The sequence below is a fragment of the Centruroides vittatus genome, unplaced genomic scaffold (genome assembly GCF_030686945.1).
Source record: "Centruroides vittatus isolate TY-2023 unplaced genomic scaffold, ASM3068694v2 contig_1259, whole genome shotgun sequence".
In the NCBI taxonomy this organism is placed as follows: Eukaryota; Metazoa; Arthropoda; class Arachnida; order Scorpiones; family Buthidae; genus Centruroides; species Centruroides vittatus.
In genome coordinates this window covers 215,178-240,218 of record NW_027120807.1, presented here as the reverse complement: position 1 = coordinate 240,218, position 25,041 = coordinate 215,178, and the positions used below count along the sequence as shown (strand labels likewise).

Sequence of the window (25,041 nt, the reverse complement as noted above, 5' to 3'; positions counted from 1 at the left end):
TAAAGGTTAATAATTTACTACTATAATTATACAAATTAGATATAAAAAAGATCGCTGCGCAAATTCTCCCGCCAACTATACGTCATGGAAAAACTTACGATGTCAATGCGATTGAAGCTTTTTCACTAAACACTGACAATTTTATATAATTATTTAATTAATCCAGTCAAATTTAAATAATATAAAATGTCTAGATCTGTTTAATAAAGATTATCACAAATATTATTACAAATATGCAAATTAGATATGAGATAGGTCACTAGGAAATCTTCCGCCAAGATAAAAATAGCTTTCGGTCACGTGTTCACCAAGAAATATGTTTAAAATTTAATTTTTCAGCTTACATAAACCGTACAATAAATGAGTATTTCTTCGAAAGAAGTCGATATACACGAATAAATAATAATTATTTAATAATGCTTTTATCCATTTTAAATTGATATTGTAAAAATTAAGCCATTTAATCTGTGTGGCTTTTATAATTTAGAGTTTCCGAGTATTTTACTGTGAAATTCAATTTAGTAAACAGAAACAAAGTTAGGTTATTAAGTATAAACAGCACAATACAATAATTTATACGTAAGTTGAGTGTAAATACAGAAAAAAATCGAATTATATCAAAGATGGGAGAAACAAGCTTACATCCCCAGAACAGAGCTTATAATTCGTTGTTATTTTCAGCCTGTTTCTACTTCGACTGTTTTTTGTTGGTAAAAAGTTAATGTTTTAAGATGTTCTTAGTGAAGAAAGATAAAAGTATCGAAATATAATATTCACACACACAAAAATATTCATGTATGTCGACATTAGAAATTTGAAATCAATTATAGAATGTCCTGGATAGAGATATCGTGTGATTGTCTGTTTCTTCTGTCTTATTTTGTTTTTCTACGTGAAAATAAGATATCTTTTATAACTATTGATAATATAAACATTTTGTTTCTTTATATATTACCTTCAATTACAGCTGCAAACTTTAACACATGGAGCATGTGAGAAAGTATTATTGTATAGATTATTACATTTTTATGAATACACCTGAGACTCGTGACAATATAGGCCTATATTAACCTACTTTAAGTGTCAATATTTTATTTAGAATCATTTTAAACGTTATTATTACATCAAATTATGAAATGGAATGTTCCAAGTATAGGAGTAAGAGGGAGGGGAAAGAAGCCATGCGTGGGGAAAAAATGAGTTTTTATCTAAATTATAATAAAATTTACTTATATTTACGATAAATATCGATAATTTTCTTTTGGAGAAATGTATCTTGATAAAATTAATTATCTATATGAATGAAACTTTCAATAATACATTAGTTACAATGACTGACGTTCCTTTCTTACCCTTTCTGTAGTATGTCTTATTATTAAACATAGTTTCCTAGATTATAGCATAATAATGTGTAAAAAAAAGGAAAATTCTGTTAATTTGTAAACGCAGATACTATCACATAACAAGCATACTGTATCCTCTGTATATTTAAAGTCAGTTATTCGCGATTGAATTTTTCTAAATAAACCTGTTTAATCCTTAATTTATTTGACAGAAAGAAATTGTTTATGGCCGTATTTCATATATCTAATGTTTTTCTCGTGATATTATTTCTAATATCGGAATAAAATATACATTTCTAATATGGACATACATCAATATTTTTAATTCTGAATATTATATTTCGATACTTTTATTTTTCTTCACTAAGAACAAAGTACTTTTATTTTGAAAAATTAACTTTTTCCCAAGATAAAACAGTCGAAGTGGGAACCAGGCTGAAAATGACAATGAGTATATGAGCTCTGTTCGAGAGATGTCAGCTTATTCGTCCCATCTTTGATATAATTCGTTTTTTTCTGTATTTACACTCAATTCACGTAAAAATTATTCTATTGTCCTGTTTATAATTAATAGCTTGTCTTTGTTTCTGTTTACTAAATGGAATTTCACAGTAAAATATTCAGAAACTAAATTATAAAAGCCAAACAAATTAAATAGCTTAATTTTTACAATATCCACTTAAAATGGATAAAAGCATTATTACATATTTATTATTTATTCGTGCATATCGACTTCTTTCGAAGAAATAATCATTTATTGTAAAGTTTTTATAAGCTGAAAATTATTCTGTTGTCTTTGATGAAATTTGTTACAGTTTACTAATTTTTACAGAAACATTAAATTTTAAACGAGGACATTAGTTAAAATTTATTAATTTGTACACAAACATTAAACTTTTTGACATATTTCTTCGTATTTCTTGGTGATCACGTGACCGAAAGCTATTTTTATTTTGGCGGGAGTTTTCCCACATTGATCTTTGTCATATCTAATTTGCATATTAGTGATAGTACATTACTAAACTTTATTAAACAGATCTAGACATTTTATATTATTTAAATTTGACTGGATTAGTAAAATAATTATATAAAATTTTTAGTATTTTTCAGGAAAACTTCAATCCAGGATGACGTAAGAGTCATCCATGGTTCGCGGGAGAATTTGCGCAATGATCTTTTTTATATCTAATTTGCATAATTATAATGGAAAATTATTAATCTTTATTAAACAGATTTAGTTATTGTGTATTAATTAAATTCATCGGTTTTTGTGGAAGAATTCTTTAAAACTTTTAGCGTTTATTTAGAAACTTTTTGTCACCTGATGACATTGGACAAGAGCATTTTCGTTTTGTCTATTGTATATGATCAGTTCGTGAAGTGCGGTTTAATGCTTCTGTGTTTCTCGTTTTTTCGAAGTTCACTGCGATAATTTTTTATTACGTGGATTCATACATTTTGCGTTGATTGCAATGGATATTTAAAGGCGTAAAGTTTACTGTGAATTAGTTCTAAATTCAGAAAGAAAGTTGAAAATAATTTATTTTTTCGACAATTTGCGAGAACTGACCTTTGGATATTACATATGGATATAAATGAAGGTATGTATTATTGGGCTACTAATTTATTTGTGTTTATGTGTATTGTTGTACTGTAACTTAGTTTGTTTTACTATGTTAGAGAAAGTAGGTCACACATTGGATTTCTGACATAAAACTGTCTGCTTTTTCAGAGTGAAGCGGACCCTCTCAGTGAAGTGTGTTTTAGGGAAGTTATGCTTTTATTTCTGATGCATGCCAATGATGAAAATTGTTTTTAAAATTAAATATCGGTCAATGACGATAACATATGTTATAAATGTGAAGATGAATATAAAAATATTTCTACATTTTTTGTTGTTTCTTAAAAATTAATTTATTCAAATTTATTATATGTCAAGTAAGTTTATTTACAAAATGCTAATATTTTAATCCGCTTTAATATTTCGGTGTAAATTTGAACAACGAATTTTAAAATTTTAAATAAAAGATATACTGAAATTTTCTTTTATTTACAATGATTACGTCACTTCTACAGAATGTAGAACACGAGACGACCTTCACCCACATTTCAGTCTGGGGGGAAAGGCCGCCAGTCGTCGTAGTTGTAAACGTAACAACCTTTACGTCATCTATTGTTGTGGATGAAATTCGTTAACTGTCAATTACATTTTCTTGAATTTGATTCGCAAGTTGGAAAAAATCGTCATTACTTAAATGCCTAAAACTTTAAAAAATTATATAAAATTGAAAATAAATTCAAAACTTTTGGAAAAATCGTAACGGATGGAAAATCAAAAAAGAATTTATTATAAATTTTTTTTAAAAAATTTTGCAAAAAATTACCGCGAAAAAAATTCATATATAAAAATATTATATGACAATAAAGAACGATTTTTTCTTTACTAGACGTAACTGTTTAAAATTTTTTTTTCCTAAACGGAAACGAGAAAAACGCGTGGGAAAATTCTTAAAAAATTTCCCACGCTTTAGCTCCACAACTAAGTGGAAGTGCTACGGCTGACTGTTCCACTGTTAAGAGGTTAACTTATTTCCGGGTGTGATTGCGTTACGTTGAACGCTTCAATGACTATTGCGTTTAACTATTTTGTCCAGGTGACTATACCAGCTTTCGGTAGTCCTCTTGACTGTTCGTGGATTACTTGGACGTTATCAGCCGATTGCAGAGACAACGTTTAGATGCCGACAGCGGTTTAGAGATCGGATAGACTGCGTTCAGAAAAATTTCATTGCAGAGACGGCGTTTCTCTTCGGCCAGGAGCGTGGCCGAATGGCCGAATATTCGGTCAAACTATTCGGTTTGATTAACGCACGTACGAAAATTGGCGCGCAAACCGCATTATGGCAAGGGCGCTGCTCTCTATTGGCCCGCTGTCACTACGCTTCGCCAATCGCGTTATTCTTGACAGTTCTAACGGACAGACAAGAGCGTCATGGTATTATATGATAAATGATGACATCAAATGTGGATAAGAACGAAATGACCTACACGTGTAAATAACGGAAAAAAAAAACAGAGAAAGACCGCGAAGTGAAAATCTGAAAATAAATATGAAATTGAATTAATAACGTAATCGAACAAGTCGAGGCAGCTTATTGGCGCGAAATTCGCGGCCGTCAATGCCAAATAATTATTCTCATAGACTTCGAAAAGCTAAATGCTTGTAATGAAAGTCACTTAGCGTGCACGGGCGAAAGCCTGGGGCCGTTCAGGCTACCAAGCTGTCTCAAATCTGTGAAATCATAACTGTGACTTATACCGACGTCCTATCTGTCTCTTTTCTCCGTTATCACCAGGCTATGAGTCACGTAATTGTAAAATGGAAAATCTACGACGGAAAAGTGATAAATCGAAAGTTTCGTGCGCGCACATTATGATGTATGCATAGGCATACGTGAACTAGAGCGATAAAGGAAATAGAAAGGAAAGAGCAAAGACGAGAGCCTAAAAAGGATAGGCAGGATCAGACTCACAGATGTGCGACGATTCTCGAACGAATAGGAAATTGAATCATGTGACTAATATTATTTTTTTTCTTTCGTGCAGGTTATAAGTTATAAATAAATATAAGCAAACAACACTAACCCGATAACATTAAATCTAAATACCAAAATGATTAATTTAGCGTATTTTTGTTATTTCTTACTCCTGCTTTTAGGTATTCGGTATTCGGCCAAATAGCGATAGGCCGAATACCGAATTTATTTGTATTCTGCAAATCGAATTCGCATTTCAGGTTGGTTCATTCCGCGCTAGAAGAGAAGATGATGATTCACGCTCCTTAACAATGCTTATTGTATAATTTTCTTTGAAAAAACATTATAGGGGAAGGTGGTGCAAGATGGAGCCACGGGGACGTCTGTTTATTCGTGGTTAACGCGCTTTCATGTATCTGTCATTTAGGGAACTAAATGTCAACTTCAAAAGGGGACACGGGAAAAGAGAACGTCCAAATCGCTTTCTTCGTTTGGAAGGAAGACAGTTTTCCATGTTTCAGCAATACTTCATGTAATTTTACGCCCGCTACAAAGTTTCTACAAAATAAGTATTATTGTGAACTTTTACATTACCTTTTAGATGAAGATATTATGGTATTCGAAGTAACCTTTAAAACTGAAATTGTTTACTTTTGAAATAAAGTTGACCCGTGTTTGCAGTCAGTATGAAAAGTTCACGTTGGGGCAAGATGGGGTACCCCATCTTTCTCATGGTTGGCCACGAATTCTGCTGCTGCTACAGACACTGCAATATAGCGCAGTAAACTAGTAATATAGTTAAATTCGTTGTCATTGATAATCCTATATCACCTTTTCGACTATATAAAATAATAATTTTAAAAATGATCTTTTTATAGAAAATAAAATATTTCACTTCTAAATCGTATCTAACTGTAATAAATGTATACAGTATATACTGTATTACTTTATTCTTTATGTTTTTACGTTTTATTTTATTTATGAAAACATTTTTTTAATTTAAATACTATCTTAACAAGAAATAAAATGTGAGATAACAACCGAAATAAGAATTTTTTCCCACGAAAAAAAATATCGTCTGCTGACAAAATAGCGAAACTGAGCATGCGCGAAGTGACAGCATCGTCTGGTAAAGTAAATACGAGTAAGTTCAAACTTTTATATTTATTTATTCGGAAAATAATAATAAATGTAGCCGTTGTGATAAATGGCACACTGTTCTTGTGCCAATATTGAACAAAAAGGCCAGTTTAACCATTTTAATTTCTCCTCCTTATATATAAAAATAATATCCCGATTTTACTCCGTGGGTGGGGCAAGATGGTGCATTTACATATAATTTTAAAATATTAAATTTTCTTGTTTTTAAAAACGTTTTTCAAAAATTAAAGTGTGCATTATATATTACCGAATGTTGTAGTTGCCGAGAAAAAAAAAAATTATTGTTCTCATTAAAGTGGTTGTCATCTTATGACTTTTCAAACCTTAAAATAGTAATATGTTCCTAAAAAATTAAAATGGACATTAGTTCTATTGTAAAACTATGTTACAACATGTATGTTGTAACATAGTTTTACAATAGAACTAATGTCCATTTTAAATGTTCGTACTATACGTTAATTGTTTATACAATATCACTGATAAGCGATTTCCAAACGAAATTATGGGGTCTAATAGGTCATGCAATCAAATCACGTCCCTTGTAACAGAAGAAAACCTTCTACGCTCAATAAAATTTTGATTGATTGATTGATATCCATATTCTGACATTTCACAAGGGTGAGTCAGAGAACAAAGCACCTGTCAACAACTTTTTCATTTTCTGGAATTTGACAAAAACTTGAAGGAGAAAAATAATAGTTTAGTTGAAACTAATAGATTGATACACAAGAGATAATTAGAGACTTATATAAAAAGTCTCCACTTTGCCCCGAGCATCGCCTAGCTCATCCGCTAGTTTTAAATTACTTGTAAATAAGAAAGTATAGGCTACTTTAAATGACATATATATATAAAGCTTCTATGTTTAAACTATATGTTATAATGCTGTATAAATGTAATATAATTTATTAATTTTATAATAATTTTTATTCACCATTTAAAACTAATAACAGTCTTCTTGTGTAACTTTAAATAATATTGCTAAAAAGCCGATGTAATAATTCATTCAGAAACTACGATTCAAAACATTTAATTTATTAAATACATTTTTTTAACATTATAAAAATACATATTTATTATTTAATTTAAAATTTAGAAAGCAACTATACAATATAAATCCAACAAATGTTGATAAAATTTACAAATTTTTAGATATAAAATAAACATTTTTCAAATATAAATTAACAATAGATATACATAAAAAATATACATTTTTTTAAAAATGTAAACGTACAAAAATGTATACACTTTTTTAAAGTGTAAACTAACAACACAAAGAATACATTGTTTTAAAATGTAAACCAACAAAATGTATACACTTTTTTAAAGTGTAAACTAACATCACAAAGAATACATTTTTTAAAAATGTAAACCAACAAAAATGTATACACTTTTTTAAAGTGTAAACTAACAACACAAAGAATACATTTTTTTTAAATGTAAACCAACAAAAATGTATACACTTTTTTAAAGTGTAAACTAACAACACAAAGAATACATTTTTTAAAATGTAAACTAACAAAAATGTATACACTTTTTTAAAGTGTAAACTAACGACACAGTATGCATTTTTTTAAAGAATACGAATAAAAAAGAAATAAACTTTTTTTTAAATTTTATATTTTAAATTTTTTTTGTTATTTTTAAATTTTAATAGTTTTTTTCTATTTTTTCATATTTTAAAATAAAAATAAGAACAAGCACGAACACAGTGAAAAAAAATAAAATTGAACGTGAACAAACAAAAATTAACTATAAATAAACAGAAAACATATAATGACCAAACAACAACGTAGAAGAGATGAAATCTTTGAATTTCTTTTCTATTCTGTAAAAATAAAATAAAAATAATTAAGATTTTCATCTAAAATATTCAATTATTTAAATAATTTTCGAATTAATAACTTTTTATTTTTTTAAAATAAAAATTTGGGCGATTGATGTGGCATTATATTAAAATAAAGAACTAGCGTATCTACTATGGAACTAACGAAGTTTATCGTTAAAGGTTTCTGATCCCGGATGACCCCGAAGCAACTACATTTACTGTATTCTGTAGCTCGAACTTTATGGGAACCCCTTCGTTGCTGGTTTTAAAGAGGCCCCTAACAGTTCAAGCTGCAGGGTACCGAAAATGTAAGTAGGCATAAATTCTCAGCATTTAAGCGATACTGCAAAGTGTGATTTATAATGTATCGAATCATGTACTTACAGGTTTTTGTATTAGACGAAACATTGAAACACATACATAATTTAGATCAGTTAACCGACTTATTCACTAAAATTGTGATCCCTGAACACAGATTTAGACTTATAGTATCGACATCAGGATAAAATTACCGAACACTAGTAGTTGATCGTGAATTCGACTCGAATGTATACACAAATTAATTAATATATAGAAATTCAATCAATATTTTGTGGTGGCATGTACCACATTATCTAAGTTAGAAGCATGTTAAAGTAACTGCCGAGTGTCGTAGCAATTTGTCGAACGGCCAGTGTGCATAGCGAATAAACATATTCATTTACATATACATATAAATTTAAGATGCATACCTGACGTATTTTTAATTTTCTCTTTGAAGAGACAATGAGAAAACTAAAAGTAAGTATAAAGGAACATATCGGAACCATAAAAGGAAATTATGCAAATTTGACAGTAGTAATAAATAAGGATGTGAAAATGTTTTAGATACGATAAAAATAAAGAAAAAGTAAGAAACAATTTCAAAAGACAGTTATACGAACATATTTATAGAAAAAGACAAAACAACGAAATAAACAATAACTTGGGTAAAGAAATCCGCCAATCGTGAAACAGTATTATCGATAACAGGAGCAAAGGAATAAAAACTATAAAAGGAGTATGCTAAGTAAAAATGAGATTTGCTATTTGCTGTTGCAGGCACAGCTATGTGAGTGAAAAATATTTCTTTTAATGTTTCAAAACATTATATTTTTATGTGTTTTAACTTTATGAGTTATCGTAGTAATTAACAAAGGTGAAATTGTAAATCATGCCAACACCTATGCTATATATCATTGTCAGGTAATTTTTGTTATATAGTATTGTAAAGCTTTATAAATTTTTGTTTCTAGCACCAAGTTTTTGCAAACTTGCTGAAGAGGGACCTGAAAGACCGAGACATAAAGAAAGTGTGTACAAGCGAAATACAAGGTGAACAATCAACATTGATTGTTTTCTCTGAATAAGTTTTTCTCAATTGCAGAAAACGAACACCAGTACAATAAGTCATATTAATAAGCTCTTTCCTAGTAGACAATTATACAATAAACTGTATAAAATAAGGCCATTAAGGCAACAGAAATTACAAAGCAGATGATTCGATTTCACGTGCCGCCCAAAGTTTCCCACCAGAAACTTTCATTATATAAATTTTGAAATGTGCCCTTCTCGTATGATTATATGAACGATTATTATTTATTAATTCATTAATTTTTTTCAATTAATATTAAAAGCGTAATCTGGAATTTTTCTAAATCGTATAAATTAATATTTTACGTTCATTTTTATACGATTAAGAAAAATATGATGATAAACGTACATTGATTAAATTGTTTGAACTTACCGAGATGTGATAATTGAAATTTACTCAATCTTCTACGAATTTTTTTAACCATTGGTTATTTTAGTTTCTTTTTCTGAAGCAAAAACAGATGATGGATGGAAGACTGCGGAAAAATTCCACAAAAACATCAAAACATTTGGTGGTTTTCTGCAAATAACATAAACATTTCGTAAATGAAATACGAAGATTAAATTATATAAAATGTTGGTTCGAAAATAATACTACGAAAGTAATGCAAGTATAATTGCAATAAATAATGGGAAATAATGAAAAATGGCATATTTAAATCTTTTAAATGAGTTGAACATTTTTCATTAGAAAGACACGAGTTGTCTTCTGTAAATGTTATCAAAAATGGATAAATATGAAAACTAAATTTAAATACCAAACATTTACAAAAGGTCTTTAATCAAATTACACGGATTTTGACAACGACAAGCAGAAATGATTAAATGTTCGCTTGTAACGCAAAATTCTCCAATAATTAAATATATTAATTTGACTTTTTGTAACTTTGCCCGTTGTCAAAGTAGTGTCTAATGCGTATAATCAAATAGTAAATATTTATTTTTTTCAACATATACTTCATAACCCGAATGATTTCGTACTATTATTTAAAATATATAGAATCATTGTAGACACAGCGGAAAACACGAAAATCTTAAATATTAAAAGTGAAAGTGTAGCAAAGAACGACAATAAATTTATAAGTGTAAACTAAAAAATATTAAAAAATATTTTCTTACTCCATCATCATCATCTGCCACGGATTCACCATTGCGTGAAGATCCATTAGCATTTTCTCTTTGTTCTGATTGAATTAACACTTTATTTTCTTCAATCGTTTCTTTCTTCTCATCAATTTCTACAAAATAATCATTTAACAATTTATCTTTTCGTATTTGTATATCATAATGCGTAAACGTATTCAAACACATTCATTATAAGAAATTTAACCCGGCTAACAAGTTTATATAGAAATACGTATGTATAAGCATAACCTGTATACAGGACGTCAAAGTAGTACCATTGTGTAAACAGTAAGGTAATATAATATAGTTTTCAACTCGGATCTCTCCCATTGTGAATGAATCAAAGGATCAAAAGCATAACACACTAAACATTAATACAAAAACCTGCCTACGTTCCACGAATTGTCTGTTTTTTATGTAAATTTGAATACAAGCGCAGACGACGACTTGTATTTAATACGCCGGATATTAATGATGATAATCCCACAGAGTTTATATACAAGAAATTATATTTCAGTTTCGTGTCACATATCACGAGAATTCGAATTTAGTTCTCGATGTCTCAGTTCTACAAGCGTTTATTTTACATTTATACATTATCTGTTAACGTCACGCACTCAAAGAATCCAGAGAAAAGATTCAAAATACAAAGAAGTTGTAGACAAAATTGTAAATGTTATAAGGTGTGAAATCTTCATAAAGACCGATTCTTCACCAGGCTCATTTCTATTTGTGACCCCTTCGACCTTCAACCACCCAAATTGAACTGCCTCGACGTCCCTTATTATACAAGTTACCGTGCAAATGTCGGTTTGTAATATTTTTTTATCCTGAGAGAAGAAACGAAATACACACACACACATTTCGGGAATTAGTTTTTTTTTTTTACTTTTTTGTGTGCGGAGGTGTCAAAACACGACAATAACACTGAAAGATTAACTTAAAATATTACAACAGCCGGAAAAACAATTATATTGTTTACGTATTAAAATTGTAGAAAAATTATAGGAAATTTCTCGACATATACTTTAATGGATGATAAATTAATCGTCAATTAAATTTGATATCAGAAATGAGCACACTGCAAAACAATGAATTATATCATTAGTAAGAACCTTGTGTCTCTTCTGATCATTTCATTCGTTTGTTTACTGCACCTGAATAATGTTTTCGGTGAATTTTTGTTTAATGTTTGTTAAAATTGTTACTTAAACAGTAAAAAAAGGAATTATTAAAAGTATTTTTGACGACATAAATAAATCTTTGTAGAAAAAACATTTTGAAATTAATTTTTAATTTTTGAATTGTTTCGAATATAATGAACTACGACTCGTGAAAGACTGCGGATGGATAATTAATATTAAGTTTCTTAATTTAACGAGATTTTAACACAATGAGTTTAACATTAAATCATTCCTTGATAATTGTTAAACAAGTTATTCTATGAATCGAATAATTCTTTGTAATCTCTTTGTGACCTCACCTTGACTCAATACTTGAACTTCTTCACTCAATGCCAAAGAGGATTGGGACAATGAGGTTTTCAATTCGTGTTCTTCAATGATGGTTTCTTTGGCCAAAGAATGTTGTTGGAAATATACAAACGCTTGTATTAATGGTCCCCAGCGATTTTTAAAAGGAGTAATTTGCTCCTCAGTCAAACAATAATAGAACCCCTCTTCGTCGTCATCGGAATCCTGTAAAAAAAGTGAAAATTCTGATTTCTGATAGAATAATTTTACAGTACTCGAATTTCTTTTATTAGTTGAGAAAAATTCTCATTTATAATAAAAAAACAGCTTGAAGCCATTTTAATTAACACATTTTATTAGATTGTGCAATGTTGTCATGGCTTTTTCAATTTTAATCCGTTAAATGATGAGTTACTAGAAAATTTTTAAATATTTCGATTGAATTGTAACTTACAGAAGACGACAATTCTATTTCTTCCAGGTTATAAGCAGTTTCATTAGATGTTATTTCTGGGATTCTTGTTCTCATTTGAAGTTCGTCGGTGGCAATAGCATTTGTATCTTCGACGAAATCGTCCGCACCAATAACTGTTAGATCGGACGACGAATAATCTTGTGTATTATTAACATCTATTTGGTTATCAGAGACTACAGAATAAAAGTAATCACAATAAACACAGCAATTCGTAAAAGTTTCTTCGCGTGAATTCAATAATTATATAAGAATTTGAAAGAAAGAAATGGCAAATAGTTTACAGATGAAATCCTTATTGTCGAAATATATTTTGAAACTTCATTCTATTTCGAATCCACAAAATTTAAACTAAAATTTTATCGAAAGTCTATTTTTGTCACAAAGCATGAATATTGCATTTTGATTTGACATTATTAATTGCGTGGAAAGTGTAAATTGTTTTGATCATAAAGTCAACTGAAAATGTAATATTACCGAAGAGTACCCGGTCGAAATAAACGGATGGATGTTTATTAACGTATACTCAGAAGCTTACTTAATCTCTCTTGGTACAATTTAATGAACATTCTGAGTAAAATGTGTTTTAAGTATTCAATTTGTAGATTATGTAACTGCAATATCGACAATAGCTGTTCACATATCAACGAGAACATCCAAAGTCTGGGTGACGGTACATTGATTCCTCTCTACTTCCATCTTGTGTCCAAACACATTGTTTCTAATATTAATTTTTTATTAATTTTTGTTTATGTATTTGAAACTATTTACATATTTTCTACGATTTGTAATTAGCGTTTATCGTTCAGAAATTGGGTACAATATCGGTCAAAAGGGCAAAACCTCGGATTTTCCTTATATCAGTTTATGTAAATTTGTCAATATTATTCGTTAATTGTATTTTCATATTTCTATCTAATTAATACTGTAAGGAAATTAACGACACATACCGTTAACATGCTGATAACTATGATCAGAGGAGCATTTTGACGAAGAAGGTGATTCTTCCCGAGCAATTATTTCATTCGGATGTTCATTTTCAATCACTTCTGTTTCTAATTGATTTTCCAAAGTAACTGACGGAGGTTCGCTTATATCTACCTCTGTCGACGTACCATATTCATGGTATTGGGGCGCTTGCCAATTTTGAATAAATTCTGGCCCATAATCCGGTACTTCAGTTTGACCGTACCAAGCGCCTTGTATGTCTTGCCCGTATGCAGGCATCTCCACCAACCTTCCATATTCATCTGGTTGTAAAAATGGTCCCAATTCGGGATTTTGGGCAGTTGGCCCATATTGAGGCCTCTGCCTGCCATGCTAAAAAATTAAACAAAAAATGAATTAATAATGATTTCAAATGTCACATTTATCTTTCATTTGTAATAATAACTATTCTAAAGTGTTATTTCCTTAATAATAAATAGTGATTGTTTGCCTTACGAAATACTAAAACATAATAATATTCAACAGCAGTAATTTATGAAGTAAGTAATTATTTTAATGTGTAAAAGTAAATGCATCTATCCAATTTATTTACAATAATTATTTATTACTACAGAAACACTTGATAGAATTCTTACAAATTACGACTCATTTATATTTGTATTTTTTTTATTATAATTTTTTTTTGGTATTGTACAAAATAAAATACACACGGCATAAACGTCACGTCAAATTTAAAAACTTTCTATTTAGCCTACGTATTAAAAGAGTGATTTGCGAATGTTCTTTATTATTATTATTATTAATATTTTGTAGCAGCAACAAGTTTATGGAACCCATCAATTTACGGCAAATTGAATTAAATATGTATACATATTTTTAAATTTTGTTGTGGTTTGTTTAGTACAAATCTACACAATATCATGTTTTATGTAATGAATATTAATAACAGAATACCAAAATGTGAAAATGAACGTGAAATTTCTTTCTGTGTTATGGCACACATTGACAGATCAATATTATACATTGACAAACACCTCATTGAGTGAAATTATCTACAATAAATTGTCAGAAAATATTTTAGTTCGTACGTAAATTCCGAGCAGCCAAAATTAAAAATGCAGCCATCTATAATGTAATGTTTAGAATATTTTTTAAGATATTTACTTGATTTGAAACGGTATTTTTGTAAAATGTAAACTCAAATTATCGTTACTAATTTATTTTAACTTTGTATTTAACATGTTTAAGATGTTCTTGCTATTTGTCAATTATTAACTGTATTTTTGTTATATTATAGATTATAATTGAATCAACTTACCCCAAAATTAAAATAATCCATATAATTTTCATAGAGAAAATAACTCACAGGAAAAAAATATTCTCTACCTGCAAACAATCATTTTATTATTTTAAATTTAATTAAAAACGAATAGTTTTAACGCGTATTTAATGAAATAAAAAGTAACGAGAAAGAAATTAACATTATAAAAATGCTGTTATAATTTCTAATGTTACTTTTCTTATAAATTTCGAGTGAAATTGAATATTTAAATTTTTAAAAAAGATGCAGAAATGAAATAATAAATTGTTATTCATTTGCAGAAAATACGTTTAACGTTCGAACTGTCTCCAGCAGAAAATGACTGCAAAATTAAATATCGTTAATGACACTAAGAAATATCTGATTGTAATTTTCGTGTTCCTGATAATTGATGTTAGAAATTTTTTATTTACAGTAAATGAGAGTTTCTGTTTAGAAAGTATTTAATGAATTAAAGTTAAGTATGAAGGTGTTCTTGGTGCTTGTTCACTGATAGCTTTACTGCTCCTCTCTGTTATGAAATTCGTGCTAAATGCAGGATTTTCTAAAAACTAATTGGAAATATTTTCGATGTAATTATCAAATTATAAAGATTCAGAAATATTCTAACAAATTTTCGAACGTAAAACAGAAAAGAAAAGAGCGTTACTTCAGCTGGAAAACAATCACAATTACATTTGTTTATTAATGTGATTAATTTAGGTTAGATTTTTCTGGAAACGTCCGCATTCAATGGAGAGAATCAACGTATAACATTTTTATGAAAATTTTAAAACATCTGGTAGAAATTACTATTAACTTTGTTTCTGTTTTTATTGCGAACACGTTATGAAAGAGTTAATATAATTATACAATAAAAATGTAGTTTAACTTACCGTAAAAATTCATTTTTTTCGCAGCTCGCAAATTGCACAACTTTCTTCAACAATTCGTTTCGACAATCTCCGAAAATCTATTGTTAATATTTCGTTTTTACGCAACAATGAAAAACGTGAATAATAATCGCGGCGCGTGCTAAGCATTACGTGTGCGAAGTAATTTTATTTTTGGGTTTTCTCCACGTGGTCAGTTCATCGATAATGTGTCAACCCGATAAGCATAGAGAAAATTTGTTTGATAGAAATTTTATATTGAAAAACTCTTGCTGTGTCACAGCAATATTTACATCACTACATTTATTGCACTAACACAATGACCAAAGTTGCATTTTTTTTTTTTTTCAAATTCGATAGCAAAATTATTAAATAAAATATATATATATATATATTATTTGTCATTTCCTTTGTTTTTCTTTTTCAAATTCTTATATAAATATTGAAGAAAGTTTTATGAATTTCTGTGTTTTACTTTTTTATTCTCTATTTTCTGATTATCAAATGGACTTCCCGCATGTTATTTGAATAAAGTTAGCGCGGGAGATTCTGTCAACGATATAAATGTTATGGCAACCGACGAACCTGAAACAGAAACAAATAGAATTGCCGATAACCCGGAAGAAACAGAATTGTCTTCTTCTGTAAGATACAATCAATCGAAATAATTGAAAATAATCTAATAATTCTTATCATTTAAAGGTTTAAAATTGAAAGACTTATGATAACAATGCACAATCTAATAAAATGTGTTAATTAAAATGGCTGCAAGTTGTATATTTATTATAAATGAAATTTTTTCAATTAATAAAAAAGATAGAGTACTGTGAAATTATTCTATCAGAAATGAGAAATTTTCACTTTTTATCGGATTCTGATGACGAAGAGGGGTTTTATTTTTGTCCGTCTCCGGATTAAATTACTTTTTTTGATGCAGTAAAAGACCATTGAAGAGAGCATTTCTATATTTAGAAGTATATTGTTTGGTCAAAGAAACCATCACCGAAGACTAATTGGGCACGTATCAAGAACAATCTGAAGATGACGTCAGTTTTACAACGAGCGTTACTGACGTCATGTTTCGATCATCATCGGCATTAAGTGAAGAAGCGGAAGTGTTGGATAAATGTGGGATTACAAAGAGATTATAAAGAATTATTTGTTTGATAATTATTAAGGAATGTTTTGTTGTTAAAATCTCTTTAAATTAAGAAACTTAATATTAATTATCCACCCGCAGTCTTTCACGTGTGTTGAATGGCGTAGTTCATTATATTCGAAACAATTGAAGATAGAAATTAATTTGAAAAGTTTTATTTCTATAAAGATTTAATTTATTTCTTCAAAAATACTTTTGATAAAGATTTTTTATTGTTTAAGAAACTATTTTAACAGACATTAAATAAATATTCACCGACAAAAATTATTAATTTGAAGTAAACCGTAAAACGAAAGAATGGCAACAGGCACAACCTTAAGATTGACGAAATAATTCGTTGATTTGGCATTTTAGTCACTTCTCTATGTCAAATTCAATAGAGAATTTATTTATCACCTCTTAAAGTAATTGTCGACCAATTTTCTATAATTTTTAAGTTTTGTAATAATAGCAATATAGCAATATAATTAGCTGAAAGTTTACTTTTCCTGCTGTTATAATATTTTAATCGTGTGACATTTGAACTTTGTTGCCTTTAGAATCGTCGTGTTTTGACACCTCCGCACAGAAAAAAGTCAAAAAGTTAATTTCCAACATATGTGTGTGGGTCCACGTCTATTTCGTTAAATATCTCAGTATAGGTAAACATTAGAAACCGAAATTTGCACGGTAACTTGTATAATAACGGACATGGAGACGATTCAATTTTGATGGTTGAAGGTGGAAGGATGAAAAATAGAAGGATTTCGTGGACAGTCGGTCTTAAGAATCCTTAGACGTTACTTCAACTTACTTGCCAACAATTGACAATTGCGAAGATGATGTTTTCGAGGCGTTCATGATCGTTCAAAAAGAAAGTCGAAACAGTTAAGTGCTCAAAACAAACAACACTATACGAATTTTTCAGTTTTTTTCTACAGAGTAATTGTAGATGGAAGACGCAATGTATTGTAATCCTATACTACTGTATAACTCACTACTGTATTTTCCTAATTGTAGTTTTGTGGGTTTTTCCAACTTCGCTTTAGTCGTCACATCGGATAACTCGACACATTTCCACTTCCCCTTGGGGTGTCGACTTATGCGGACTCGACTGTATATATATTTCATGCTTCCTTTTATGTACGAAGGTCTGGTCGCAGAAACTGGATTTAACCTCCAATCCATACTTTTTAAGATTTCAGCCTGCACACTTCATATCAATTGTCTTCGTCACTAGTTTATGTCGGTGAATGTAAAACACAAGTCATAGAGCACTTTATAACGGCTTAATGGCTCTTCTCTGAAGATATTTAGTATTCCGTGCAATACTAAACTACTAATGTACTGTACTATCCGATATTATTGAAAGCCCAATTTAGATATAAATACCAAAAAATAATGAATATGACAAATAATTTTGGAAATATCTTATAAAGTGTAAAAATTACTTGCGACGAAAGTATCTTAATTTGTGACCTTACGAATTTTTCTCATTAGTATTTGGCATATAACTGTAATATAAAACTTATCGAATAACTTAGAGATTTGTAACAATATTCTTATTCGATTTATTAAATGATGACATGAGTCAATTGGATTGAACATCAATTATTCAATAGGCCCATCAATTCTGTTCATATTATTGTCTTGAAATAAAAAGTTTATCTGATTTCAAATGGAATACAATATGTAGAAATATGACTGATTTTACTTTATATATTGTGTAAACTTTGCAATTGTTTAAATAAATGATTTATTCATATAATCGCATTGTATCAAATGCAGGTTAAGACTCATGGAGGACGCTGTCTCCGGCGTATGATCACGATGGCTATGACGATGGCGCGCCATGTGTGACGTAATTGCGATCGTATGACAATGTTCTAATGTTATGCAAGTGGACTTGTGTATATTTTTGTAAAAATAATTATTTTAATACCAATATTTACAAGCCTTAATCTTGTGCTAAATTTCTAGTCAAGAGTAATCAAAATAATGTAAGAAATGATCTGGTTTATTTTTTATTCCAAGTTTATACTAAGTTTATTCTTTTAACAGTAAAATTTCTGTTCTAACAATAAAATCTGGAATACGCGTTTCTAACATTTTAAAAATATCGCAGAAAAATTCATTCAATAAACGATTGAGAAACATTTTGTAAAGTTTGTATAAATGATATTAATTGAATAATTTTACGTACGAAAGTGTAATAAAGTAATTCAGGTAATCTATTAAATTTCTATTGCCACATTTATAAGTTAACCTTCCCCTTTATATTACGGGAAAATGGAAATGGAAATTTCAAAACTGATATACGGAGTTATACAAAACGTATAAAAGACATCTGGAACTACGGCCTACAGCAAAAGGCTAACATAGTTCACCCTGAGGAACCAAACCTGGAAATTACCGAGGCACCAGAAGTAAATGACAAACGTACAATGTGTTTACTGACGGGTCGAAGTCTGCCAAGGGCATTGGGTGCGCATTTGTTGTTAATAACACCTCTGGAAGATCAATTTACCAATGCAATGTTCAAACAACCAAGCCGAAAGTTTGGCTATTTTAAAAGCGTTGCAATATATCAGAGACGAAACGGGTGTTCAGAAACAAAACAATACACATCAACAGCGATTGCAAAACGGCCCTAGCCCAAATCAGAAAACTACGCACAAAGTTAACTATATTTCAAGAAACTATCAACCTTTTGACGCTACTTAGAGGAAAAGGAATAAAAATCCTCTTAAACTGGGTCAAAGGGCATGCTGACATAACTAATAACGAGCGAGCCGACCTACTCGCAAAAAAGGCAGCTAAGACTGATATGCCCATCTTTCTCAACACCCTTCCATTGAGCCTGGCCAAGTCCCAGCTAGGAAACATCACGACACAACTGTGGAAATAGAGGTGGGAAGTAAAAAAATCAGTCAATTTTTCCAGGCATTCGGGACAGCAGGCACATGTCTTTTAACCATCCAAAGTTTATTACCACTCAAGCAGTTACAGGGCACGGGAACTTCAGAGCATACCTGAAGCGTTTCCTGGACAAATGGAATGGGAAATGCTTTTGTGCTCTAGCTGAGGATCAAGATGTGCAGCATATTATCTTTGTGTGTACTAAATACAAACCTGAAACACGAATTTTAGCGAGCATAATGAATGACCATGGTTTTCACTGGTAATGCCAGTTGAAAGCCTTTTTCACCAATCAAAAAATTCTACAGGCTCTTGAAACTTCCCTTAGAGCTACTGGCATGCTAGAACTGCCAGGTAAGCGAACTATCCAGCGGTTTCCCTCTCTTTAGAAAGAGTCGTTCATACCCGTTTTGTTTTGGCCTCATGGCAAGTTAGCTATTGGGGGCCTCTTCTCATGTACTGGCCGTATTATATATACGCAACTGTTATCTTTTGTTACCTCCAAAGCCATGGAGGGCTTTGTCTGTTTTCCCCAAGGGGGGATTATTCATACCCTTTTTGTGTGTTGAGCTTTCAGGCAAGTTAGCCGTTATGAGGTTCCTACTGCCTCAAGTTACAGAGGCAGTTATTTTGTATATAACTGTATTTTTGTAATTTGTATTCATTGATGTTAAATAATAGGCATTCGTCTGGGTGCTCTGAAGCTTCATGTTTCACACTTTCCTGTCATTCTTTTTCTTTTCTTCATTCTTCTCACTTCTGTTACAACCTTCATATTTCCTTTTCCAAGGATAAACCTATTGGTGAAGGCCTTGTAATTCTTTGGTAATGTAAAATGTCCGGCTCTGCACAAATTGCCACTGGAAACTAACTTTCAATACGCAGAAAGGAATCGCCGTGAATAACGGCTTCGTCTTGTAAAGTGACGTTTGAGTATGGTGTAGAGATTGATAGAAAAGTAATAATTAGTTTTACTTGTAATTGTACTTAGATGCCAGCCTTAGACATACGAGCATAATTGTATACCTGATTGTTTTCTCATATAAAAACTGTATTGTGATGTCCTCCGTCATGTTTCTTTTGGAAGCGTCTTAAAGCAACATTTATTGTCGGTTTAATTAAGTACAGCTGAAGACAGCCGTTTAAGTCAGGATTTACAATTACAATACTTAATCTGGAAAAAAAATTCGAAAAGAATTGGAATCGATAAGACGAATTGATTCGTAGAAATAACTTCAGCATGAGTAATCAGTGGCGCAGCAGGGGATGGGCGATGGGACCCTGGCAAATTTACAAAGTAAAAGAAAAAGAAACACTAGTGAATTTTCCAGATGTCATTTCCTTGATCTAGTAAGTCTTTTTAATCCGAAAAATTGATATTAATAATTCGGATTAAAGAGATTCGGTTTGATATTAATGGAATCATTGTCGTGGACGGGAGAAAACTGTACCGATGGGATTATTTCAAATGTGTATAACATATGTAGTGGTTTTTTAAAGGATTGTGTAAGGTTTTAGAACATTTTTATAAAAGGCCTGTGCGTATGTACTATTCCTGTAGTGCACTGTTGCAATGAAAAAAGCCGTATTTTTTAACGTAATGTGAACAAAACCCGAAAGTACTGTATAGGTGTAAAAGGAGTGTATGAAAAACTTAAGCACTGGAGAGGGGTCAGAGAAAATAATACTGACCCGAAATGCATTTGTAAAAAGGCAATAAAGGAGTTTTGAACCTGTTAAGCTGTGAGGCAGTCTACCGTCAATTTTTCGGATTAAAGAGACTATTAAGACTATTACTAGATCAACATAGAATACAGCTACCATAGAAAATTTAATAAGAATGTCATTTCCTTATTAAATTTTTTATCATTTATTTATATTGTGTCGTGTACTCAATTTCTATATTAGGTATTAATTGGCTGTCAAGTAAGTTGATAATTTTATTGAATTCGCATTAAAGAATATTTTGTCCATTGAACTCGACTCACCAGGATGAAATATTGAGTGCGTCGCTGAAATAAGGATTACAACCAGGAATGTCGAAATGGGATAAATTCAGAAACACGAGTTATATTCTGTTTTAAACGTTAAAAGCGAAGTTCTAATATTGGCAGATATTTTCGGGAATTTTAGCATTAATAATAATAATAGTCATTTAAAAATATTTTCAATTATAATATAATTTAAAATGTTTCAAAACTATTCTATAATGTTTTTATAAATATTTATTTATTTAAAAAATTATAACAACGACAGTTCAGTCTTCATTCAGATTTCAAAGTGGCATATTGAATGATTAATGAAATCTTTTGTTTCCGATTTTAAAGTTAATGGAGCGTAAAGCTACTTTAGTTAAGCCGCCGGAGGCGCTGTAAGCAATTTCCGCTTTTAGTGAGAAACACTTGTACATTTCAGTTACTGGTTATTGTTGTGTATACGTTGTTTAAATGAGTAAAAATATTTAGTCAGAAACGATGCATAATTGTCGCCCAGACTGTAAAATATCGTAGGTACCGATAGTTAATAGTCGATCACGAAAATACGATATTGCGTAAAATTGTAAACAACAACAATAAAACACGCGCTTTTACTAATAAATCAGATTATATTAATGCCCGATTATGTAAAAAAACTGCGTTTCTAATTTTTCCGGTAACCAGTTTAAAATGGAATTTCGTATGTGACAAGCTACATTGGACACATAGTACGTAATATGCGTATAATTTACGGTGGCAGCCATCTAAACTTGTCTTCGGCGCTTGTGAACTTCCCTGCTAACCATTTAGCGCTACAGCTGCTAACTGAACTTAAAGCGAAATAGCTTAACTGTCTTTTAACAGAGGCTTTTTTAATTAACGCAACCATTGTTCGTTGTTCATATACATTTTTAGAATGTTCTGTGGTACTCTTTGGTGTCTTCCCTAATGGCTTTTGTATTGACGATATGTTGCCTAGAGGGACAATAAACCCAGCGGGGGAAGCTGGACAGAAGGATATATACCGGTGGACCGGTAAATACGAGCCACTCGTTGAAAACTATTCGTGTGTAGGACTACGTTCGACGAGAAGATCGCCAACGAGGACTCGCCATTTGAGACAAGAGGTATCAGTTCACTTTGTTTCTTCTATATATCTCTTATATCTGTTTTCTCTGTTTTAAGGTAGGCTAAGGCATGGCGAGTTTCTGAATTAGTTTCTGAATCTGAGTTTCACGTTTTTTGCTGCAGTACGATTTGTAACGTGGATCGCGAATCATAACTGTTGTGAACAGTACCTAGCCAACTCGAAATTAAAGTGTTTTTGACAACAGACTTTCCTGTACTTTCCCTTTGAGTAACGACAATTTACATAGTTCGGATTCGTAAATAAACGTTGAATTTAGTGCGCGGTAAGCTTTATACGTAAGAAAAAGTTTAATTTTAAAATTTATGTAGGTAATTGAAATATATTAGACATAAGCAATTTAAATAAGAAATGTTTTGTTGACGATAAGTTAATTTTCAACACACTTTTAAATTATAGAATAAAGTTGAAATGGGATTTGAGAAGTTTCGTGGTACCTGTCCCGGACGGGATCCCTTAATGGACAGTTTCAGAAAGTTATTTTCTTTGCGCACAATGAGAACACATCCGGAGGTATGTATTTTAGTTTACTAGTTTAAAATGAATACTTTTTCTACTTTACTTTAGTCAGAATGTATGAAAGCTATATGTAAAATATCGTTAAATTATGACGAACACATAAATATGTATTTATTGAGTATGTTAATCGATGGTTTTCACAATGCACTCATAGAAATAATTTTAGTAATTTTAAAAGTAATCGACGCTATTATCTTTTATCGATGAATTGTATTTGGGATTTTTTAAATAAATAACCGACGTTAATATTTTTTATTTTTATAATACAAACTGGTAATAAACAATTATCTTCTAAATCGTATCGTAGTAACTCGTTAGTGCTGTATATTTTCATTCATTTCTATATGATTTATTACTGAAAAATTTATCATAAATTGCTTAAATAAGAGGAAACGTAAATGACTTTTTCATTTTTTGCAGCTTGTTCCATTAGTTTTTATTACGGCAGCCGCTACGACAGGAATGGTCTCTTCTGTTATATATCATTTATTTTACAACTTGGATGCAAGGTACGTGACGTTTCATAAAATGTAAAATTCCTCTGAACGTATTTTTACTTTAAATGAATTGAACGCTTCTCTTTTAATACACAAAACGTTTATTACATTAAACATGTTTTTTTTAATGTTTCATTTCATAAATAAATTGAATAACATAATTATGCTAATATAAAATTACAGATTTGTAAAAGGAGGCTATCCGAGATGGGAATTGGTGGATCCCGAGAAACCACAGAAGGTACGATTTTAATATGGAGTTTTATTCGTATTAAAATGTTTGATTTATTAACTATATGAAATGCAGTTTATTTAGAAAAGTACTGTTATAAAAATAATCTTATTTTTATAAAATAGTACAATGGGCTCTTTCCGGATTCTTCATTAATTAAACGTTGAAATTAATCGAAAAGTTAACCATTCTGCAATTTTCCTTCGACGTTTCCTGTATAAAAACTACTTTATATTTAATATTAATTTTCTATTGCAAAATCTTTTTTTTTTCAAATACCACTTTCAAAGTATAAATTAGATTCAGATGATAATTAAAAGTGTGTAAGATCAATAATTTTCCTCTTGAAAAAATAATACGAATGAAAAAAGTGTAGACACGCCTAAATTAAAAATGTCTTAATTGTATTATTATTATGACACAAAATGACTTTTTAAAACTAAATAAAAATAAATTCTGAGTGAAATTTAAATATAAATTTTATTAAGCACATATACATATATTTTCCAGCTGATTACGATCAATCAAAAATGGGAGCGAATTCCCGAATTGGATGAACTTCGCAAGATTATTGGACCTTACAAACCAAAATAATTACATTGAGAGAAATTTGTGAATTTTATCGACATTTGTTCGATTTATTTTGTACAGTTGCTTCCCGAATCTTTAACTGAATAATAAATGTGTGATGTTTTAATGTTAAAAAGATGTATTTAATAAATGTTTTGAATGAAAGCTTCTGAATGAATCATTAAATCGGCTTTTTCACAAAAATTATCTAAAGTCATTCTCTAATAGTATTATAGTTTTCAATGGTAAACAAAAATTACTATAAAAATAATAAATTATAATTCATTTATAGAGCTTAAAATATAATTTAAACGTACAAGCTTTAAACATATATATACAGTAACTTTATGTTTAAGGTGTATTTTTTTCTTCTTGCTGTACTGAATATATATATATATATATATATATATAGTCGAATCGCGATAAGTCGACACCCTCTGTTAAGTAGTCAGTTTTCTGTGGTTCCGGCCGACTACATAGGCATTAATGTTAAAAAAAACTCCAGTTTACTCGACACCACTGGATAAGTAGACATACTTTTGCTGTCCCACACTCCGATAAGTCGTCACCCCT

General features: G+C 30.2%; 1 protein-coding gene across 1 annotated transcript; it reads left to right on the top strand.

The window, feature by feature from the left end:
* Nucleotides 1-16,039: 16,039 nt before the first annotated feature.
* LOC136988552 (uncharacterized) lies at nucleotides 16,040-24,492 on the top strand. The gene is made up of 5 exons (XM_067286431.1): nucleotides 16,040-16,114; nucleotides 23,050-23,163; nucleotides 23,590-23,678; nucleotides 23,850-23,907; nucleotides 24,409-24,492. The coding sequence occupies exons 1-5, from the start codon at nucleotides 16,040-16,042 to the stop codon at nucleotides 24,490-24,492; spliced, it is 420 nt and encodes a 139-aa protein (XP_067142532.1).
* The last annotated feature ends 549 nt before the right edge of the window (nucleotides 24,493-25,041 follow it).

Excerpts from the sequence above, each read along its gene's own strand:
- LOC136988552 (XM_067286431.1), top strand. The coding sequence starts at position 16,040 with ATGGCAACCGACGAACCTGAAACAGAAACAAATAGAATTGCCGATAAC. Across the intron at positions 23,164-23,589 it reads CAATGAGAACACATCCGGAG|CTTGTTCCATTAGTTTTTAT; the intron begins GTATGTATTTTA and ends CATTTTTTGCAG. Across the intron at positions 23,908-24,408 it reads ATCCCGAGAAACCACAGAAG|CTGATTACGATCAATCAAAA; the intron begins GTACGATTTTAA and ends TATATTTTCCAG.